Source organism: Bactrocera dorsalis, unplaced genomic scaffold, assembly GCF_023373825.1.
Source record: "Bactrocera dorsalis isolate Fly_Bdor unplaced genomic scaffold, ASM2337382v1 BdCtg093, whole genome shotgun sequence".
Taxonomy (NCBI): domain Eukaryota; kingdom Metazoa; phylum Arthropoda; class Insecta; order Diptera; family Tephritidae; genus Bactrocera; species Bactrocera dorsalis.
The window spans coordinates 30,422-50,453 of NW_026038144.1; the positions used below are offsets into that span (position 1 = coordinate 30,422).

General features: G+C 33.4%; 1 protein-coding gene across 1 annotated transcript in view; it reads left to right on the forward strand.

The window, feature by feature from the left end:
• Positions 1-9,604, forward strand: part of LOC105230750 (zinc finger protein 423 homolog) — a 34,167-nt gene extending 24,563 nt beyond the window's left edge. The window contains exons 3-5 of the mRNA XM_011211719.4: positions 5,542-5,684; positions 5,814-8,153; positions 8,211-9,604. Of these exons, the coding sequence (XP_011210021.2) occupies positions 5,542-5,684; positions 5,814-8,153; positions 8,211-8,955 (3,228 nt within the window). The 3' untranslated portion in view covers positions 8,956-9,604. The remainder of the gene's footprint in view (positions 1-5,541; positions 5,685-5,813; positions 8,154-8,210) is intronic.
• Positions 9,605-20,032: the final 10,428 nt, after the last annotated feature.

A 20,032-nucleotide genomic window follows, 5' to 3' on the forward strand; every position in this document is an offset into this window, starting at 1 on the left:
GCTCGAGCTTTGAAGTGACTAATGTTAGTTTTGTGAAAATCAGAATTTTCATGAGCTTCAATGCGCGCTTTTGAGTTTTTCCGATCTCTAAACCCTTCACCAGTAAAAGCGTTTACTTCGCCACTCCTACCAAATAGTAAACATAGAGCACAAAATACTGATCCTTTACTTTCTGAATAAATTAACCACTCACGATGTTGAATTTCTCCGTTCTTTAAATTACTTTGGAATAAGCTTTTAGAACAAAACCTCGTTTTATCATTATAAAAATTTCGTGAATTTTTAAAATCCGTTACATTACTTTGTGGTAAACCGTTTATAGTTATAAAATCTCGCGTTTCATCATTTATATTCCATAGAAAAGGATCACCACTCAATTGAAACATATCAGTTGTTGATTGACTTTCTTCCGTATTTTCTAATGAAAGAAAAGTTGACGATGTTTTGTTTGTATTTGTATCTTGAAATAAAGGAGGATTCGATTGTATTTCTTTGGTATCTTGTGCTAAAGTGTCATCTAATCAAGGCTAAAAACCAAATATTCTTTTAGCCACGGGCATTAATTCATTCATTAAATTAACAAACAAATAATGATATTTTTAGCCCTTTTTAGCCTTTTAAAGAACTTTGTCAATTGTATAAGCTCTTATTGCTTCTTATGACTATGTGTGCTATTTGTGTGAACTCGCTGTATATATACTTGAATTTTAATAATATTTTACAATAATTACGAATTATTGCTTTAAGCTATAAAAGATCGTTAATATGCGTCAATATAATTCACAATATTGCGAAAATGAAACATCAATGTTATTAAATTTTTATTTTCTTCAAATTGTTTCTATTTTTCAAAAAATTGGCTATAAAATGAATATATGTATTCAGTTATTTGATTCTATAGAAATCATTTTTAAGAATAAAAATATTTTTATATACAAACAAAAAGATGAATTTTAAATGAATACTTATGTACATCAATTCATATATGAAACACCGGAATCATTGTAAATAAAATTATAAAACATTGTTCAATTTTTTAATCGGCACAATTGTAATATTAACTATTAAAGATACAACAAGTCAACAGAGCTTTGAAAATTCGTCAGAAAAAGCTTATCAATATTCAATTATTTCTGTTATAAAACATTTTTGATCAGTATTGCACTCACGAATAAAAAAGTTAATCAGAAAATGAATTACATTCTATTCCATAGAATTTGTAAATTTATATAAAAAAAATCAAAATAAATTCTTAAATTGTATTGGCGTTACATTATATCAGATTTAAAATTTTGACATTCTGAAAAATTTGCCGCCCCCCAAATTGTGCCGCCCTAGGCCCGGGCCTCGCGGGCCTAGGCGGTAATCCATCACTGACCTCGGGGGTTAAATTAAACGTCTCTAGCACATTTAGGCTTTAGTGAGGAGTTGACGAGGTTAAGTATTATCCGATTTCATCCATTTTCACGCTATCGGTGGAGTCCTAATAACATCTGTATTAGAAGAAGGCCACGCCCATTTTATGCCCACAGGTGTCCCTTGCTACTGTGATCCCTTGTGCAACTTATGGCACTTTATATGTACGTTTTCGGTTAATGGCGCTTTGTAGGAGTGGCAGTCATTTACGAACTCGTACTTTTTTTTTTGCAAACGAACGCGCGTACCCAGTTTCATCAAGGTATCACAATTTTTACAGCTTGCACGCATGGACGGACGATCGAACATACAGACAGTCTCGCGAATTTCTACTCGTCTTGTCATCTTCATCATTTATATATATAACCCTATATGCATCTCGATTAGTTTTAGGTGATACGTACTTCCAAGCAACCATACTATAATCTCAGCTTCTGTATACACTCGTTTCGATGTTACCAAAAGTGTTGTAAATGGTATAAAATAGCAATTGGGTTTAACCGCAAAAACACCATTTCATGGTGCCACAGTTATGCTGAAACGACAGCAATAAAGTGTGCGAGATTCTTATCATTTGTAAAATTTTGCACTGTCAAGTTTTGATATACTTCATCAGTTACTTGTTTGTCTTGACTAGCCGACAGCACCTCCGTTGCTACTACCATTTGTCTTACGATATTTTCTGTATTTATGTTCATGTCTTGATGATTTGGTGAGCAGTTTAAAAAACCATAACCAACACGATAACTTGTTCATATGGTGCAATATGCGTTATGAATCTGCATACAAATTGGCTCATTTTACGAGTTCGTAAGGCGTCTTCGGTGTCAGCGTCAACGTCGGCTGGTACCATCACTGTTCAAAGCAAAAATGCCGCTAAAACGGCTGAAACTATGATTCACCATGTACATATGTACATACAGTACATACGAAATTGAAATGTGTATGTATGTGTTTCTGTGGTGTATTTAAACTTAGATTCATTTAGATTTAGATGCATACTAAAGTATTAGTAAAAGGCTATAGAAGTTGGGGGAAAAATTTATTAAGATGTAAACAAATTTATATCTTGTTATGCCAGTTGGAATGTAGCATTTTGAAGTTTAAAACGAACACAATTACACAAATAAAAATATTAATGAAACGAGAAAAATATTATTACATTAAAAATTTGAGAACAGATGATGTTGCTTAGCCTACTACTACGCATTTGATATATGCACACTAGAGTGGGTCAATTTGTATGGAGCAAAAAAATGCACCAAGCGGTTATCAAAATCGTAAACTACGATGAATTCTAAGAAAATTTGCCCAAGAAACCATGGCTCTAAAATCAAAACGGAGCCTCCGGTTTTTAACGAGAAACTTTTCATTTTGTTTTTTTTTTTTTCAATAAATGAAATGGAAAATAGTAACAACTACTGGAGCCGAAAACATCAAGCTGTGACCGTACAGGTGCTGCTACACCTTCTCAGCAGCGTTCTTTTTGTGATGCATATCAAGTTGATCTTAAGATCTCTATATACTTGCAATTTTGAGAAAGTGCTCTACACAAATTTAAAACATTCAAAAATGTTATTGAATCTTTTAAGAAAACTAACAGTAGTGGTTATGTCTGGATTTGTTCGAAATGAAATTCCAACAGCTTTAGAAGCTGTATAGATAACGGTCTAATTTTGATGTTTAGCTTAATGTTAAAAAAGTTTTTTATGAAATTGGCCATTAAATCATCAATACACAAGAAATGTAAAAGCTCATGGGTTTTGTAATTTTAAGAAATAAAACGTTGTGACCCTTAAAAATAAATTAGATATTTATAAAATAATAGTATTTAGATCGGGTTTTAAAAAGCTTCGGTGATCGGACGAGAACCGATGTATTCAGCGTGGTATGGTCGTTGGCCGCTGTGGTCGGTGTGTGTATATGTTACCTATCCACCCATAAAAATTAAAATAATAATAAATAAAATTCAAACTTTAATAGCTTTCATCTTCCGCGAAATCGTATTGCAGTTAACAATATCATTTTATATCTATATATAAAACAAAAACTTAACTGTTAAGGGCCAAACAAAATATAATATACTTCTAAAGTTCAGAATTAATTAGTTTTAAGGTCTTGTTTGCTGTCCATCCTAGATGTTGCGTTTCGACTTGCAACCGTGACTGCCATAACACCATCGCGATTTTTTTCTATAGTTCGACGTGAAACGCTAGTCAGCAGTTGCACAAAGCGCTCGGTTCCTTGAATATGTGGAGGAATTTGTGGATCCGGAAGTGGAGGATTGTCAAATTCTATGTATTCGAGCAAATGGTCATAGGGTATGTTTGCAGTGAAGGGCGGCTCCGACAAAATGCTATTGTTATCTAAGTTTGATGTTTTTTTTAATAAATGAAAAGGAAAACAGTAAAAACTACTAGAGTCGAAAACATAAAGCAGTGACCGTACAGAAAAATACCGTTATATGGGAGGTGGCCGTAGTTTTTGCCCAATTTTAATCATTTTCATAATCTCACCTAACTAGGTACAATCTAAAATGTGTACCAAATTTAGTCGAAATCGATAAAGAAGTTCCAGAGATTTACATATGCACTCAAAAGTGGGCGGTGACATGCCAAAATTTTCATATTGTCGAATTTCTGGCTGCAATACAACACCGAATACCAAACTCAAGATGTTTCCCTTCAACAGTTATTAAAATTTCCGATCTTTAGTGTTTTCAAAAATTACCGTTATATGGTAGGTGGGCGTGGTTATTATCCGATTTCGATCATTTTCCAGATATCTCTTAAGTAGGCATTGTGTAATATGTATACCAAATTTGAACGAAATCGGTGGGGTGGTTCCAGAGATATGCATATGAACTCATAAGTGGGCAGTGCCACGCCCCCTATAAAAAATTTCTGTACTGTCGAATTTTCTGCTTAAATACAACATCACATACCAAATTTGAGCAAATTAGCTTCGATAGCTACAAAACAAGCAAACAATCGACAGTGGAATAGGAATTGGATTTTTTTTACAAAATACAATATACGAAATTTTCTCGCTAAAAACCGGAGGCTCGATTTTCATTTTAGACCCATGGTTTCTTGGGCAAATTTTCTTAGAATTCATCGTAGTTTACGATTTTGATAACCGCTTTGTCAAGAAGAAAATTGACCCACTCTAATGCACATACATAACCTAGGCATTTATATATCTTGAATTAAGATCAGATTTATCATAATGATACATTAAATTAGCAATCAGAATTACCAATTTTCTACCATTTGGCTCGCAACCTAAATATGTATTAGAACTTTTACTAAATACATGCTTAGATGTGTTACACAATTTTGTGCTTGAGTAATGCAAATGAACGTATGTACATGAAAAAGCGGCAGATTTTATTATTTTTAAAGTAATAACGCGACTAACTTTCTTATTTCAATAAAAAATAAAATAAAACATTAATTACAATTATAGTACAAATAAAATAAAAAAATTAAAAATATATTTTTTTCATCGCATGTCAGTCTCTTATACAATATTTCGAGCTCAATTTGTAAGGCACACTAATTTTGAAATTACTTAGTCTAAGCCCTGAATGAGTTTTGTTTTTAATTGTTAATATTTATGATAAATAGCATCTCACTAACTTAAGTATCGCTATAAAGTGTTGACAATATGCGCAACACTTGAAAACTTTGAATCGTATGTTGTGCGTGGCCACAGGTGTAACACAAAGATCGCCCATACATATGTATATCATGATACCGTAAATTTTTTTGTTTTTAATTCTGTGAATTTCTTTGATAAAAAACATTGGGTATCTCTTTTTAAGCTCAGTAATTACTTCCTTTATTTAGTTTTTAGGGTATAACGAAAATATCTCCTTGTCTTATTTATATTTCATTAGCCTAACAATATTTATAGTTACTTTTTATAATATTGCCATATTTTACTTATCCAGATATGTATGTATATGACTATATTTTTAAGTAACAAAGTACAATTATTTTTTCAAATATCGTTGTTAATTAGTTACACGCTACTACGAGTAGCATAGTTAAAGAAATGTTTTATTGTATACAATATAATAACGAAGATTTGACATGGATGTAATAAATTGTAATTTTTTAGAGTCATGCCGAACATCTACCTTTCAAATGTGAATATTGCGCTAGACTTTTCAAACATAAAAGGTCTAGAGATCGGCACACCAAGCTGCATACTGGGGATCGACGATACCGTTGTCCACACTGCGAGGCAGCTTTCTCTCGAAGGTAATAGAGATGTAGTGAAGAATTTTCGTAGTTGAAATGGTCTAGTTTTCAACCTATGAAATTTTAATTTTATTTATATAAATGTTGAACTGCCGATAAAATTTTAATTATTAAAACTTTTAATTTTAGTGATCATCTAAAAATTCATATGAAAACCCACGATAATCAGAAACCATTCCAATGCACGGTATGCAATCGTGGCTATAATACAGCTGCAGCATTAACTTCGCATATGCAAAACCACAAGAAACAAGCAGCCATTTTATCGGCAGGGGGAAACCCTCAAGCTCTTAATTACAGTCCTCGATCAAGTGGATCGGTATCAAGTGGTGGAAGTTTACAAAAAAGGAGCTATGGCGCATCATTAATTACCGGTGATGGTAAAACCAATCGAATGGACCATCCGAAACGACCCAGCACAGTCAATCTGCTGACGTGTAATTATTGCTCCAAGTCCAAGTTTATTTCTATTGAGCAGTTCAATGAACATATTAGCTCGAACCATAGCAATGATTTCATTTCCGTAAAGAAACCGGCTTCACAGCTTGCTATAAGTAACGCTATTTCGGATACAAACCCGTTCCAGCTGAGTTGTGAATATTGCACTAGAGAGTTTGGAAACCTTCCAGCTTTATTTCAACATATACGCCTCGCACATGTCGATCGATTGGCCAGTCCCAATTCATATTTTGAACATTTCAATCGTTTGGCTGCATGTGGTACTTTTAGTCCTCGTTTGGTAAGTGACAAAACAGTTGAAAGTGAAGGCATCATGGTAAATGAGAGTAATATAAAACTAGAGCCACTTTTACCTTCAGCAAACGTCCATGCTGAAAAACAAGAGGATGAGCCCACTGATCTTAGTCAAAATAATCGACGTTCATCAACTGCGCTCCCAATGCCCGAAGAGACTCTCCAGCCAGATATGTTTTTTTGCAATCAATGTAATGCTGGATTACCAGATTTTGATACGTTTCGAAACCACTTAAAAACACATATAACGCAAGACTTAAACCTTATTTGTCATCATTGTGGTTTGGCTTTACAAGAACAATCAGAACACGAACGGCATGTGATTTCACATTATTTAATAACAAGTTCTGAATATATTTGTGCAGGCAACAAGTGTGCCAAATCACATTCAAAACCGGAGGAACTTCAAGATCACATGTTTGAGCAGCACGCAATCCCTATGTTCAAATGTTCTGTGTGCTCCGAACTATTTGAGTCAAAAATGGCAATTCAGATGCATTTCGCTTGTACACATTCCATTGAAACTAAAATATTCCGTTGCTCAGCCTGTATGGAAATATTTCGATCTGAAAATGAGTTTAGTACGCACGTCAAATCACATCATCCTGGTCTTAATAGACCGATACCCAATTCCCTTCAATGCATGTTTTGCCGCACTATCTGTTCAAATGAATTAGAGATGCATTTTCATTTAGCTGCACATGCTCGTCAATTCCAGTGCCCTTCATGCCCGGAAACATTTCATGTAGAATTTCTTTTAGATCGACATATGCAAAATCATCACACAGACAATAATCGAGAAACATTGTCTTCGAACGAAACATACGAAGAAGTATCAACATCATCAAATATGCCGAGTCAAATAAACTCTCTTTATATGAATTCCTTAATAAACAAAGCGCCACAAATGCCTATTTCTTCGCAAAATAACAATACTAGCGTTCTTGACTACAATATTGCTTTTGCGGCACATCTTAATAAAAGCATTTTCCCTGGTCCCCATGAGGCTGCGACAACATTGACCAATGGCAAGTTTTACAATGCTTTGCAAGTGGATACAGACACCGTGAAACATCCCGATCTCATGTATGGCCTTAGTCGACGGTATTTTGACACAAGCCGGACATTGATAGAGATGTATGCACAGCATAGAATAGAGAAACCAAAAACTGTGGAAAACTATTACAACAGACCAAAACAACAACATTTAAAATCTCAAACAGATTCAAACCGAATACGATCACCCGTAGAGTCAATAATTCCAACTTCCATTTCTTCGAACTCTTCAAAGGGTTATAACTGTGATATTTGCGAACGTAATGACTTTCGATCAGAAGGAGAAGTTAATTCGCATCGTAAAATCGTTCATAACATAAAAACGGGTGTTAGTCTGCGCTGCGCTTATTGCTCAGGAAATTTTAAGTCACGCACTGAGTTGGAACATCACATGAGAACTTGTCATAATTCCACCGGTAAACACAAATGTCTCATTTGCGATGAAATTTTTCCCTCGCCAGCTATATTGGCAGAACACAAATTGCAACATTCCAAGGTTGGTCAATCCGGAAAATGTTCCCACTGCAGCAAACCATTGGACGATGTTGCAGCGTTTAAAGCACATCTCAGTGAGCACAACATTGAGAGTCAGCTTCCCATGCAATGTATCTGCTGCCGACAATCGCTCCACTCTGATTTTGAAATCAGCTTGCATGCTCAGTAATGAAACAGATAAATAATTTTGAAGTATAAATTATAAAAATATTTTATTTTTAGGTTCCATACTAAATCTTCGAACGTCCCAGAAAGTGTATGTGCCCTTTGCTTAGAGTCTATTCCGAACCCGATTAACGGAGAAGCAAAAGTTTGTGACAAATGCTGCCGGAAACACAAACTTGGCGCACATTTTAAGGGCCAAAGGTTACGTAATGTCCCTTATGAACCAAGTTCCGAAGCTTGCCGAAGCACATTGAAGGTTGAAAGTCGTTGTAATATCTGCAAATTGATTCTACCATGCACCCAAAAACTCCAAGAACATTTAGTCGAACACACATTTGCTGGTTGTGAAGAGCGAGGCTTTAATTGCTATATATGCTCTGCTGTGTTTACTGCTCCAAGTGGTTTGCTATCCCACATGCATGAGCATGGATTGCAGAGCAGGCCCTACGACTGTAATCTATGTAGCGAAAAGTTTTTTTTCCGAACGGAACTTGAGCATCATTCACTGACTCATGAGAAGCGGGACCTTCTTGAGCCTAAAAATAAAGAAAAATGTGAGAACAAATTTTCATTTCTGAAAGAAGTCGATAACTCTGCGTCCCATCTGACTGAAGTTAAAAGGGAAATACTCCCGGTTGATGATAAAATCATAGCAGGCGAAGAGGATGAATATATCGAAATAGAAAAAGTTACTGATATCCATCAGACATATAATAATGTAAAGCAAACTTTTGTCACACATAAAGAAGGCTTACCAATGGAAGAATTAAACCAAAATTGTGCCGAAGAAAACCGTATTTAATTATTTATAGTTGTCTACTTTGATGCCTCTTAGAAAATATTTAATATAATTATACATACATATGTGAACATACACAATACTATTGTTGTATGTCAACCATGTTAAATTATTCACATAAATTTGCAATTGATTGTTTCTTTTACAGTTCAGCGTTTTAGCACTTTTACAGTTATGAATTAGAACATTTTGTTTTTTGTGATTTTATTGTTATATAAATGCCCAACACAAAACGCAAGATAATTTTCCACTAATCTAAAATAAGGCGATTTTGTAGAATGTGAGAAGTAAGATACAAGAAACTTATAAATACGTATTCAGATTTCATTCTATAAATATCATTTCAATGATTATTGATGATATATTTAGTTTAATTGTAGAAAATTAATTTGATTATTAACCTAAAAATAATCCTGCTTACATAAATCTAGAAACAGTAAGCATGAACCTAAGGGGGTACTAAATAGGATATCTATTATTATATATTTATGAAACTTTTATCAAACGAGCAAATATATGTATAACAGTGTGACTATAAACTAATAAAAACTTGTTTTACTCTTCATGATAGCTGTTAAATACCATATATACATACATACATATGTAAGTATGTATGAGGTTACAATTGCTTCGCAGCACCCCATATTTCACTTGAATCAGATAAGTATACACAGACACATACATAGGCATATGTCTATGTCAGTGATGCCCAGACGCACACTACCAAACTGTGTGCTTGTGTTGGAGTATGAGAGAGCTTGCTGCTACACCCAAAAAAAATACAAAACTTTAGTATTAATTAATATAAAAAAAATTTGAAAGTGATTCGACAACTTTTACAAAATTCTGAAATTAATGAAATTCCTTATTAATTTTTTATCAATTACAAAAATAAAGACAATTCACCTGTCAAAAAGAAATTAAAATTCAAAAAATTTTAAATATTGAATTTATGTTGAAGTTTTCACCTAAACGGCTGTATGAAAAAACTAAAAATCAATATTTTCATGGTTTTGAACCAAAATTGTTAATCAGCGCGCACATACAAATTACATGCGTAGCAGTCAACAGTCGTTGATCAAGTGATTTTCAAATGCACATTAATTTTCCACAATGTATAGAGAGCGCTTGACTAATACGTGTGAGCAAATCTGTGAGAGAGCAATAAAGTCGGCCGCCCGCGGGCTAGGTAAAGCGCTTCACTGGTCTATGTGATCTTCTCTGAGGAGTTAATCAGCGCAACGATTATTGTCGACGCTACCCTACGCATACCCTGCCAGCCACGGCTAACCACTTTTCTCAAATATTTCAATACAACTACGCCCCTTCCAACCACGGCTAACCATCCCAGCCATCCACGGCTACCCGTATTTCAACACAACTACACATTTTTTCTCTATGCACTAACACCAACGCATATTTTCGGGTTATTTTTTGTTGTATGATCACATGTATACGTACGTGAGTGGGTTAAATATTCGCTCGGCCTAAGACACACTCTATATGTTTATCCCCACGTTTACCCCATGTTACCCACTGATTATCTAGTTTTTTACCCGCTGATGGGATTTTTCTCAAATATTTCAATACAACTACCCATTTTTTCTCTATGCACTAACACCAACGCACATTTTCGGGTCATTTTTTGTTTACCTAAATGCGATGAAAAAAAGTTTCTTACATTTCTTGATTTATTTGAATAAGTGCGAAGGAGAAAACATAATTGTCAATAGTGCCAAAAGAAAATACCAAAAAGGGTAATAAAAAAACGATTGATCGTGCTCGTACAACAAGAAGGTAAGTAAGTGAATTTTATGTGATTTTTTTTTTAAATAATTTGCAAATAATTACTTCATTTGTCATAGCATTGGAAATAAGAATGAATTGGAAATAGCAGCAGTAGTAATATCATCAGAAGCAGCAAATATCAATTGTTAAGTAAGTATGTGAAAAAAAGATTTTATCACTATTTTTATTTAATTAATCTTTGCGTTCAGAGTAAATTCTATTTTTATTTAATATATTTTATTTTTTTAGATAATATTGATCTTTTCTTTCAGATATTATTATCATTTTATACAATTAATCTTTCTTTTTCTTTTAGATATTACAAATTCAATGTAATTATTATTTATTTTCAGGTATCAATAACGTTTTTGTTTAATAAATCTTTTTTCAGATATGAATTATTTTTTAAATTAAATATATTTTTATTTATATAAATTATAATTAATTTTATGTAAATATGTAAAAAATAAAATAAAATAAAAATTTTTAAAATAAAAAAGTTTTGTTCGAAATTTTAAAAGTAGGAATCAAAAAATGCAACCCTTCATCAGCTGATTAAAAAGAGAAAATGCAACCCTGCATCAGCTGTCGATTGGCGATATTAGAACAGGACAGATATACTTTTTTTATATGACACTGCTGAATGAGCGCAACAGAGATGTATGATCACATGTATACATACGTACATATGTGTGAGGGGAAAAGTGGTAGCCACTTTTATCACTACTTTTGTACCTACTGTTTCACGAGTTTCCCTTCCACACTTCCATATGACCCCAAATGTAACGACCGGTTGACACATTTCAGACTGCACTTAACTCATATGTATCTTCGCATTGCCGCTGTTTTGCCGTAGTGGTGCCAAACATTTCTTCCTTTGCTATTAAAAAGTAGCTGAATTTTTTATTAAAATTGTACTTAAAGTTTAACCTTCTGTTAAAAAATACATAATACTAACTCCATACATATTCACTGAATTTACTTATAAATTAGAGACGCATGAGGTTTTCAGTTGTATATTTATTTTTTATTACACCGAGCGAATTTCTAATTTGAGATCGTCTGTAATCAATTCAATCCAGAAAAATCGACTAAACCCCATGATTCAATAATTGTTTTGTTGTTTTAAATATTAAATTTATTCACCAAACTAATAGGATATAACAAATTGACCAAATTGCAGGGAGTCTCACCACTCACCACACGAGATTTTTAACCAAAATAAAATATATCTGGTTGCTTCGAATTAAAAGTTTATTGTGTACGAATTACAAAAGGGATGTATTATAAATCTATTACCCTATATTATAAGTTTTATTATATATATAATTCGTCGATTCGGCGCGACAAACAGCCGATGTAAAAAAGCTGTCTGCTCGAGGACAGACGTTTTTGCTCGTTGGGCGCAGGAGAATTACAGTGGGTTGGTATCCTACGTGTGGTGATGTGTGCATATACCGCAGATTACCGGTGTGATGTATTGATTGTGAGGTCGGTGTGGACTGCTTTTTCCTGATGTAGAGTGTTGTATGGTGTATGTTTTAAATAACAGGAAGGGAAGCTTAACTCCTTTCAACGTACATATATTCAACGAGAATAATAAAATAATTATAGACAAATAGTCGTACATAAGGGCAATCAAGATTTTATTTATTATTTTCCGAATATCCCCCATCTAGTAGTAGTAAGTAGTCTAGTAAGCGACTACAAATTAAAACAAGTAAGGAAGGGCTAAGTTCGGGTATCACCGAACATTTTATACTATCGCATGATAAAGTGATAATCGAGATTTCATTATTTTATTTATTATTTTCCGAAAATCCCCCATCTAGTAGTAGTAAGTAGTCTAGTAAGCGACTACAAATTAAAACAAGTAAGGAAGGGCTAAGTTCGGGTGTCACCGAACATTTTATACTCTCGCATGATAAAGTGATAATCGAGATTTCATTATCCGTCATTTACATATTTTTTTATTTTGCTGTAAAATTAATTAGAATTAAATTCTGAGAGATTTACCGATATTTTCGGTGAAAAATTAGGTTAGGTTAGGTTAGGCACTGAGTTCTTCGTGTTCGATATCAGGGACCTTGAAAAGTTATAGTCCGATCACGACAATTTTTCCACAAGGGATACCTCAGCTCAAATACCGTATTTGTGTAAAGTTTTATTCCGCTATCATCATTGGTTCCTAATGTATGTATATATTATACAGAGAAGGCATCAGATGGAATTCAAAATAGCGTTATATTGGAAGAAGGCGTGGTTGTGAACCGATTTCACCCATATTTCGTACATGTCATCAGGGTGTTAAGAAAATATTATATACCGAATTTCATTGAAATCGGTCGAATAATTCCTGAGATATGGTTTTTGGTCCATAAGTGGGCGACGCCACGCCCATTTTCAATTAAAAAAAAAACCTGGGTGGAGCTTCCTTCTGCCATTTCTTCCATAAAATTTAGCGTTTCTGGCGTTTTTTGTTAGTCGGTTAGTGCTATTTTAGTGATTTTCAACATAACCTTTGTATGGGAGGTGGACGTGGTTATTATCCGATTTCTTCCAACTGTATATGGAAATGCCTGAAGGAAATGACTCTATAAAGTTTGGTTGACATAGCTATAGTAGTTTCCGAGATATGTACAAATAACTTGGTAGGGGGCGGGGCCACGCCCACTTTTCCAAGAAAAATTCGTCCAAATATGCCCCTCTCTAATGCGATCCTTTGTGCCAAATTTCACTTTAATATCTTTATTTATGGCTTAGTTATGACACTTTATAGGTTTTCGGTTTCCGCCATTTTGTGGGCGTGGCAGTGAGCCGATTTTGCCCATCTTCGAACTTAACCTTCTTATGGAGCCAAGAAATACGCGTACCAAGTTTCATCATGATATCTCAATTTTTACTCAAGTTACAGCTTGCACGGACGGACGGACAGACGGATTTCAACTCTACTCGTCACCCTGACACCTTGGTATATATAACCCTATATCTGACTCTTTTAGTTTTAGCACTTACAATCGTTATGTGAACAAAACTATAATACTCTCCTTAGCAACTTTGTTGCGAGAGTATAAACAGTACCCTTCGGCGTTAACTGTGCCCATATTTAGCCGTTCGAACACTCCATGAATTGGCAGAAAACCCCAAGTCAGAATTTTCTCTAACAACCCAGGTGTTAAAAACACAAACGTATTATCGCCTACATCTACTTGTATATCTATCGTATCGTCCTGTCTGAAAGCCTCAGTCTTCCACAAGCATACGAGTCACTAGTATAAGGAACATTTCCTTTAAGGGGGTAAGGTTTGTTTCGTCGAAAAAATACATTTTTTTCATGAATTTTTATTTATTATTTGTTTTATTATTTATTTATTGCTGTAGGTTTATTTAACTTATTATTATATGAAAGTACAACATTTGAAGGATACTTAAAAAAAGTTTTATAGAGAAATAGCAAGGAATAACGGATTTATCATCGATCTCTGCAGGCACCTCGAATAGAAGTTTTTGTGCGGTGACCAGCCTATAGCATCACTGGATCATCTGAAACCAAAAAATCGAAATGCTTTTTTTTAGTTTATTAGTTTATCTTTCATTTGACGTCGATTTTTTTTAATTTTTAAATTTTTGGTACCATTTTCAAGCCAAAATGACGATTTTAGACGAAAAAATCGACTTATGTGTTATTATAAAATTGTTAGTAATTAAATTTTTGGAAAAACTCGACGTCATTCGAGAGCTATATATGTATACATATGTAGAATATTTGTACAAAAAACGATCGATCCAGTAGTTTTTTCTGTAGGCTGGTCACCGACTTTAAAAATTACATATTTGGGAAAATCGATTCAAAGTTCTCGCCGCTCAACGCGGGTAGCTGGAAGGCGCGCAAACCTAAGTTAGAGGTACCGTTATTCAACCTGCTTTAACTTCGTTAATTTTTCTCCGAATGACCTAACACAATATTCTTGAGATGTTGGGGGGGTAAAAAGCTTTGTGACATCACATTTCAAAATTTGTGATACGTCCTCCCATCTGAAACAAGTTCCATATCATAGTTATTGCCCTAGTGCCTAGTCATACTTATTTAAAAGATCGTGTAGCATATGTGGCCTATAATTTTCTTCATATAAAGACAAACAAACACCAAAAAAAAATCAAGAGCTGTTACCTATCGCGAAAATTCGTCCTCAAAGTATTGTGGCTAGACGTGCCCGAGAGATTCTGTATTTAATGAATGATGACGATGCTTTATGGATGAAAGAAGACGATGTTGATACGAAAGATGTTCCTGACATACAAATTCAAAACGAAATTGAAGTGCCTGATTTACCACTAATAAATGATATAAAGGAGTGGGTCAAAAGTCCATGGACACAAGATGATTTAGTTTTGTATTTTTAATTAGCATAATTAAGTATCTATTATTTCTTGACTAGTCATTCGTTGTTTCTATACTTTAACATTTAACTAAATATTGATTTTATTAAAGAGTATTCAATAAATATAAGAATAAATAGAATACCCTTTTTTTATTTTTTGATGAATCCATAAAATTGGAAAATGTGTGACGTAAGGACATGGGGTGAGAAAGTCCTTAAATTCGTGTGACGTAATTTATGGACGGCCCCTAACATAAATTTCCTTAAATTAGAAAACGAAATCAACATCGGCATTATTCCCCATAACAAAACAACAAATTATATCCTCTGTAACAAAACTTTTATTCCCTAGGATGGCTTTCGTCAATTATGATACAAGCGAAAATCCTAATATAAAAATTGGGGGCAGACGGAACCGACAGAGACGAACAAGTAAAACCACTTCGTTTATCAAAGTGGTCCCAATTCACAATATTTCACAGACATAATTTTCAAGAGTAACGTTGTTATGATATTTAATAATGGCAGGATGTATTGCAGATGTTTGAAGTGGTACAAGTAATATATGCAAAATTAGCCGGAAGATCGAAAATATTTCTAAGTATTACATGTAAGGGAGCCAAGCTATTATTGATGCGATTCAATCCATTTTTGGCATACAGATATATTTTTATCAGAAACGAATACTTTTCGAATTTCTATAATAAAAGGTTCAAAAAAGAAATGGGATTCACATATTCGGTTTCTGGGGGCTTCATGATAAAAAAGTTTCCAAACAAAAACTATGACAGCATATAGCTGTAGTAGATAGTAATCCGACCTAAACAATTTCTTCGGAGATTGATATCTCTTTAAATGAAAAAGTTGTTCGTACAATAACTTATTCCGATCATTCAGGTAGTACAGTAATGGTTCGAGGTTACCAACAAATAGGCAGCAGCCAGCTTCTTGAGAAGAAAAGTACGTGTGCAAAATTGCATGTTGATGCTTAAAAAACTGTGGGACTAGTTCACGACCTTTGCAAAAATGGAGATGCATCAAGCTATGTATTACCTGAAAAAAGTAAATGACGTAAATAGCTTTAGCAACATATTGCGGTTAAATTATCCAAATTGGCACCTTTACTAGTTCAAAATACTTTTTGGCTTATATTGCCTAATTTTTGCGAATTTCGAGACTTGGTATAAATAGCACAATAGTGAGCGTCAAACCAATTACTACAAAAATCCAAAATATTTTTACCTACAAAACCATCTACATCTGTGATATAGAGCTCGTGTTATTAGAGCTCGTATTTAAAAGTCAAATATTCCGAAAGTATTATTTTAGGAGATTTGATTTATCACAGTAAGAAGTTATTGAACTATTTCCGGTGATATGAAAAATATCTATACCAGTTATTTGGAAAATTTTCCTTCATTTTGTGAGCCCTGGTATTACTTATATATTTTCTAAGAACAATATTATATTATAGCAATAAAACCTTAAACCAGTTATCGAGACTACTAGCCATCTTGTCCAGAACTGAAGTCTTTTTAAAATAATGTTAATGAAGTGGATTGGCAAAAGAGCGGTTACAGCTTTATCTAGCTTCCATGATTCGAATAAAATTATCAAGGTGAATCAACTGCAAGGGAATGGGAAAAATCGATAATCCGGAGATTATACCGGTTTAATTAATAATAATAATATAAACTCAATAGGAACTCAATAGGAAAGGACGCAAATGGAGGCACAGAATATTGTTTCACTTCCGTTCAGTTCCTTGAAGTTGCAGTTGTTAATACTTTTATCATCGCCAGAAATACAGGGAACTAATTACAATATAAGGTCTTCAAAATCGATTTATTTTGAACCCTATGAAAATCTGGTTCATATTTAACACCTATTTTAGCAAAGTAAAATAAAAGAAAAATTGTAGTTCGGATAAAGAAAAATAAACCGTTCGTAGATCCAAGTACACGATTCTCATCATCTCACCAACCAGTCAGAATCAATCAGTCTGTGAAAATTCAGTGGTACATTGTCCACGGGAGTTTGCTTTCTAAATCGCGCTAAACTTTACTAATACAATTCTAACATTCGTACAATAATTTGCAGATAATATATATGTGTGTATAAGAATGTATGTAGATTAATTGAAGCTTAGGTGACAGCTCAATACTAACAATTTTTCATAATGGCAGTTCGCAGAAACCTTAAGCAAATTATTTTCAGTACAATTAGCTATATACATACACACTATATATATATATATATATATATGTATATATACTATATACACATACACTCTGAGGACACTGTTTTGATTCAATTGAGGATTGAAAGCTAAATCGAAGAAGGTTTTGATGGCCATCACGACGGAGGATATTTGTAAGTGCTTTAATAACTAGAAAATTCGTTGGCATTAGTGTATTGTAGCGGGAGGGGATTACTTTAAAGGAGATGAAATGGACAAAATTCAGCTTTCAATTTGAACACAGTAGTACGAGTATATGCATTCATATATTTATTTATGTGGGTCAAAAAAATTCGAATGTTTTTTTGTTTGCTTTTTACTTTGAAAAATTGGTTAATGACACCACTAAGAAGGTCTCTCAAGTGTGAGCTCTTAATTGTAACGGGAAGGTAATACTATCTACTCATACTTGAAGATCCTTTCTTGGAGATGTCTATCAACTAGTTTTTCAGTGTACGAAAGAAAAAAAATTCGTTATTTTTACCCACCCTATAATGTACGTATGTATTTGTCATCGGGCTTCCGCAAACAATATGAAACTTAAAGTTCAAGTTTCTAAATAAGGCAGTTTCTGCGGACACCTACTATGTCTGTACTTACAAATATTTGCGCTCACAAGTTGATTCTGCACCTCGATTTAATATTAAATCGCATTAATACACTTATATCTATAAAAGAGTTCTCATAGATTTCCGCTTTCTTGGAATATTTACTTTTCTTAATTCTTCAGTAATCCTATATTCAAAACCCCTCTAGTGAATCGAAGACAAAAGTATTGAGTTACTTTTTTAATACAAAACATCATTTAAATTAGTTACATATGTGTATTCTTGACCTAAATGTTTAAGTTCGTTCTAGTACTGTTAGTATTACTAGTTTAATTCTCAGGTTCTCTCAATATTACATCGTAGCTTTTACTAAATACTCATTAAGAAAAATGAAAAATGAAATGTTTGAAAAGAAACACTTATCCAGTGGAAAATATAAATTACGTTTTCATTATTTCGTCCTTTAACAGAATTACATATATGCGTATTTCTCAAAACAAATATAGTAGATCTAAATAGGTACATATATAACTATTAACACTTGTTTTAAATTTTTACATACAATTTATTTTGGGACAAAGTTGCTAAACAATTTTTTTTCGATAGTTTATATTTCCAAAAATATTTTGTGGAATCGGCAAGATCGTATCTGGAATATTTTTTGAATGGCAGCGTTCTAAGAACAACCGCTCGGATGTACAAACATATATAATTGAAATTTTAAACGCGTTTTTCTCGAAACAACGTTTTTCAAAATTGTTGATATCATAACTCATACATTTACTATACGAGTACAATGACCTACAATCATTTTGATTGATTGAAAATTGTCAACTTGCCATTAAAAAAACGACAATTTTTTACCTAAAAGAACGCGTTTTTTTTTAATTACGCCATTTTGTTAATTTTTAATATTTTTCAAAGATTGTAGGGGTCAGTGTATAGGAAAAATCTTTTAAGTTTAATAAACGTTCAGAATTTTTTTGTTTCAGCTACTCATTAGGCCGGAATCATGTCAGTAGTTGGGACACTTTGTTTTTTGCCACCTCCGAAGACAACACAAAACTCCGTTATTTTTCAACAATTTTGCAAAAATAAATCTTAAAATATAACTGAAAATATACTCTATTACGTTCAAGGAAGTTCGAAACATTCAATCGAGTAATTTCTTTGAAAAAATTCACGAAAATCTCCTAATCTTTCATACGTTACACTGGTATCTGAAAATACATTCATCATGTTTATGTTTAATTTTTGAAATTTTATCATGTACTTTACATACATACATACATACATATATTGTCGTTACATTTTTATAATATTGTAACACCGACATTTGTTTGTTTAGTTCTTCGATTAATCTTAGTAGTAGCGTATATTATATTTACTATAGACTGTTCTCACTGGGCTGCCAATATGAGTAAGCCTGTAATGATAGTAAGAAGATACCGCAACAGCACCAATACCACCAATTATGAAAAATCGAAGCCACATGCGCTTGCATCGATTGTATGGTTGAATGTCTACTTATTGGCACATAAATAGTTACAGCAGTTGATGATGCTACTGTCTCCTCCATTATCGTAGCTAGTTTGGTGATGTTGATACCGCCCGGTATGCGGTATGCGGGTAATTTCGAATATTTGCGCTACAGTTGGCGGCTTTTTGCTAAAAGTAGCTATCTTTTGTTGTCATTAATGTTTGCGGCTAAAGCGGCAAAATGCGGCTCTACTTGTCAGTAAGTGCGAGTTTTCTTGTTGGCATATTATAACATACCAATGAATTTGTTGATGTCGGTCTATCTTTATAGAAGCGGATATATCGATTATAACAGAATCAATACGAAGAAATTAGTTTGTAGGGATTTACCTTTTTTAGCATTTGAAAGATACCAATTGTGGGGCTTATATTAGTATCCACAATAGTTGCCGGAACTGTAAATGGGGGTGTGTTCCAGTTTCTCAACGGCACTGTTGGTAAAATTCATAATGAGTTTTATTCGTATAATAACGTGTTAATTATTGGATTATCAATTTTAAAGTAGTTTAATATCAAAGGTTAATGCACTTCCGGCTAACTTCCAAACATTTACGTTGGTCAATAAGTGTGATATTAGGCGTGTT